Source organism: Zalophus californianus, chromosome 11 (assembly GCF_009762305.2).
Source record: "Zalophus californianus isolate mZalCal1 chromosome 11, mZalCal1.pri.v2, whole genome shotgun sequence".
NCBI lineage: Eukaryota > Metazoa > Chordata > Mammalia > Carnivora > Otariidae > Zalophus > Zalophus californianus.
Genome location: NC_045605.1, coordinates 101,555,296 through 101,558,972, shown reverse-complemented (window position 1 = coordinate 101,558,972; position 3,677 = coordinate 101,555,296). Strand labels below are relative to the sequence as shown.

The window sequence follows — 3,677 nt, the reverse complement described above, 5'->3', positions numbered from 1 at the left end:
CCGACTCAAATCAGCAATAGCTTTCCTCCTGGCTTTTGAAGCAACTGTCTGGTCTCCTAAGCAGCTTCCACTCCTGCTTGCACACTGGAACACTTCTCTATTATATTGTTAAACTCATATTTGATGACTCGTTCCCTGTTTACAAAGAAATAATTAAAATTTTAAAAACAAACCAAACCAGAACTTTTATGTTTTCCCTCTTGCCCATAGGAGAAAAGTCAAACTTCTTAGCATGATATTTACCCAGCAAATACTTGTTGAGCTCCCACTATGTGCCAGGTAGTGGTGTAGGTGCTTGCAATACTTCAATGAACAAAAGAGACAAAAATTCCTACAAATTGGGGTCTTCCTTAAGCTAACATTCTAGTAAAGGGAGATGAAAATCAACTACCAACAACCAATAGGAGAAGGTGATAAGTCCTATAAAAAGAGCAGAACAGGGTAAAGGGGGACAGATTTGGAAGTGGAGAGATTAAATATGAATATGTACATACATGTATGCAATTATATATATAGCATATGAAATTATATACATAGCATATGCAATTGTATGTATACATATATATGAAACAATTAAATGTTTTTGCCATCTTTGCTTCTGCTTTCAAAGATCTCTTACAATTTGCCCAGCTCCCCATCTCTCAAACCTAGACTTCTGTTAATCTTCTCTTAACCCTGCTCACCCTGTGCTCCTGCCATGCTGACATTTTTAAGATGTCTCAAGTACTGTGCTCTCCTCTGCTTTTGCAAATGATTTTCCCATCTTTAATATAAAGTTCTCCGAACCAACTGCCACCAACTCCCTCACACACCAATTTTCATCCTGCTAAGCCTTTACTCACTGTTGGAACCCTCCTCAAACACATCTCTTGGAAGCCCCCAGCTGCTATGCCCAGGATCCAGGCACTGTACAAATACTTCCCAGGCACCTGTCACACTGTGCTGTGGTTTATCTGTTTCCTGACTGTCCCATGCCTTATGTTGAATATTTTGAACTTAATAATAATGTTTTATTACTTTCTACATCATCCACATTTAGCTCTATCAGACATATGGTGCAAGGTTTGTGATCAGTTGATAATATTTGTGCAAAATGAACACCAGAACTTCACAGTTTTGAACTTTTTATTTTAAAGATTTATTGCAGAGAGAGATGAGTGTGAGCAGGGAGGGGGAGCAGAGGTAGAGAGAGAAGGAGACTCCCCACTGAGTGTGGGGCTCAATCTCATGACCCTGAGATCATGGCCTGAGCAGAAATCAAGAGTCAGATGCTTAGCCAGCTAAGCCACCCAGGTGCCCTGAACTTTTATTTTTAACTCCTTTCTTTAATCTCTAAAGGGGGTGCCAGTGTTTCAACCTATACATGCTTCATTCCACTGATTAAAGAAGAAAGAACACCTTGACGCCATAAAAGCTGGTCAGAATAAACTATGATGTTAAGAAACACAGAATTGCCTCTCTGGGTATTTCGATTTCTGACATATTTATTTTCTTTAAAAAAGGAAAGAAGTATCTAGCATAAATCTAAGTGGGTCAATAATCCAACCACAGTGCTTAGAAGCAAGTGAGAAAAAAGGGGTATTTAGTCTAGGTTCTATTAAAAACTTCCTTCAGGAAAGTGGTGACATTAGCAGTGAAGGTGATGATCCAGACAATGCAAAAATGCCAGTCCTTTCTGAGCTGTCAGTTTTGCATGAACAGTGCATCAGAATCAGGATGACAATGATCTCCGAAAGACCCAATAAATGCTGTAGAGAGGAATTCTGCTTTCGATAGAGGTAAGACATTTGCTTTTCAGTGTCTCTTGTGACGCGGGGACTCTATGATTCCATGGCAGAACAAAGTGGTTTCTTCACCTGAATTTTTGCTCCCCAGGAATCTCCCTTTGGGGCTCTGCTGGCAGCAGAGAGAAGATCCATGGCCATGGGAAGGAACATCAGCATGACAACCAATTTCATCCTTTTGGGATTTTCAGAGCATCCAGAACTACAGGTCTTCCTCTTTGTATTGTTTCTGGGGATCTACTCCATGACTCTGGCTTGGAACCTGGGCCTCATTGTCTTGATCAGGATGGAGTCATGCCTCCATTCTCCCATGTATTTCTTCCTTGGAAACTTGTCCTTTGTTGACATCTCATATACATCCTCCATTGCCCCCAAGATGCTCTGTGACTTCTTCAAGCAGCAGAAGACAATCTCCTTCGTGGGCTGTGCTGCTCAGTTTTTCTTCTTCATTGTCATGGGGGGCACCGAATGCTGTCTCCTGGCGGCTATGGCATATGACCGGTATGCTGCCATCTCCAACCCTCTTCTCTACACAGCCCTCATGTCACCCACCATCTGTTTGGGGATGGTCATTACAGCATACACTGGAGGGTTGCTCACTGGATTGGTCCAAACAAGCTCCATATTCCAGTTGCATTTCTGTGGGCCACGAGTCATTAACCACTTTTTCTGTGACCTGCCACCTCTGCTTGTCTTATCTTGCTCTAGTACCTTCCTCAGCCAGATAGTGAACTTTCTGGTTGTGTGTGCAGTTGGTGGGACATCAGCTCTTGTTGTCCTGGTGTCCTATGGCTACATCATTGCTGCTGTCATGAAGATCCATTCAACCCAAGGGCAGATGAAGGCTTTCAACACCTGTGCTTCTCATCTGACCACAGTGATTCTCTTCTATGGCTCTGGTCTCTTCTCATATCTCCATTCTAGTGCTGGCTACTCACAGGACCAAGACAAGGTGGTGTCCATGTTCTATGGAGCTGTGATTCCCATGCTGAATCCCATCATATATAGTCTGCGAAACAAGGAGATCAAAGATGCATTGAAAAAACTCAAGGACAGGAAGAAGCAGATGTCTTCTCTGTGTCTTATAGTTCCTTGAGTTAAAAAAAAAAAACTTAAGTTCTGCTATATGCAAATAGGCATAATAATAAGTAGGTCACAGAATTTGAGTAATGAAGAAGTTATTTCAAGCAAGATCCCCAACTTACATGTCTACTGCACAATTAGGCTCAATAAAGTTTTTCTTCCCTTTACCTTTCTTGTCATGGACTGATGCAGTTTTGACTTTGGTCACTTGCAATAGAAAACAAATATTCTTTTTGATGACATTCTTTAGCTTTATGGCATCAGGCACTGGGTCCAGGATGCCATATCTCAGAGCCAGTTGGGTCATAACCCCAGGACCACAAGCATCCACTACGGACCTCTTTACAATATAACGCAACTCATACCAATCCATTCACCACTTGGGACAAATTTTCTGTTCCCCTTGCTTTGGATTCCTACCTATCCAAGGGTTGATACTGACCAGGAAGTCTGACTCTGGTTCAGGAACCTGAGAGCTCTAACTGGTTGGGTCTAGCAATGGTTGCTTAGAGCCAGGAGAGCAATAGGATACCTTTAAACTATGTCCGAGATGAACCAATGATCACGTGTGTGGGGTCATGAAGTCCACTGAGCCAGAAATAGGAGCCCAAACCAGCAGATCCAAAGCTGTGAAGTCACAGTGAGCAAAAAGCAGAGATAAGTTTAAGTAAGAAAATCTAAAGGAGAGTAGAGTGCCAAATGTTTCATTTTCATGACTGAAACCACCCAGTCACTAGGTGGTTTAAGGAATAGGATCAGGGAAGAGAGGCTTCCCTTGGAAACTCTCATTTCGTATCTGCTCTCTGGACA

General features: G+C 42.2%; 1 protein-coding gene across 1 annotated transcript; it reads left to right on the top strand.

The window, feature by feature from the left end:
• The first annotated feature begins 1,917 nt into the window (after window positions 1–1,917).
• Window positions 1,918–2,880, top strand: LOC113913536 (olfactory receptor 5A1-like). Its single transcript, XM_027577848.1, has one exon. The coding sequence runs from the start codon at window positions 1,918–1,920 to the stop codon at window positions 2,878–2,880; it is 963 nt and encodes a 320-aa protein (XP_027433649.1).
• The last annotated feature ends 797 nt before the right edge of the window (window positions 2,881–3,677 follow it).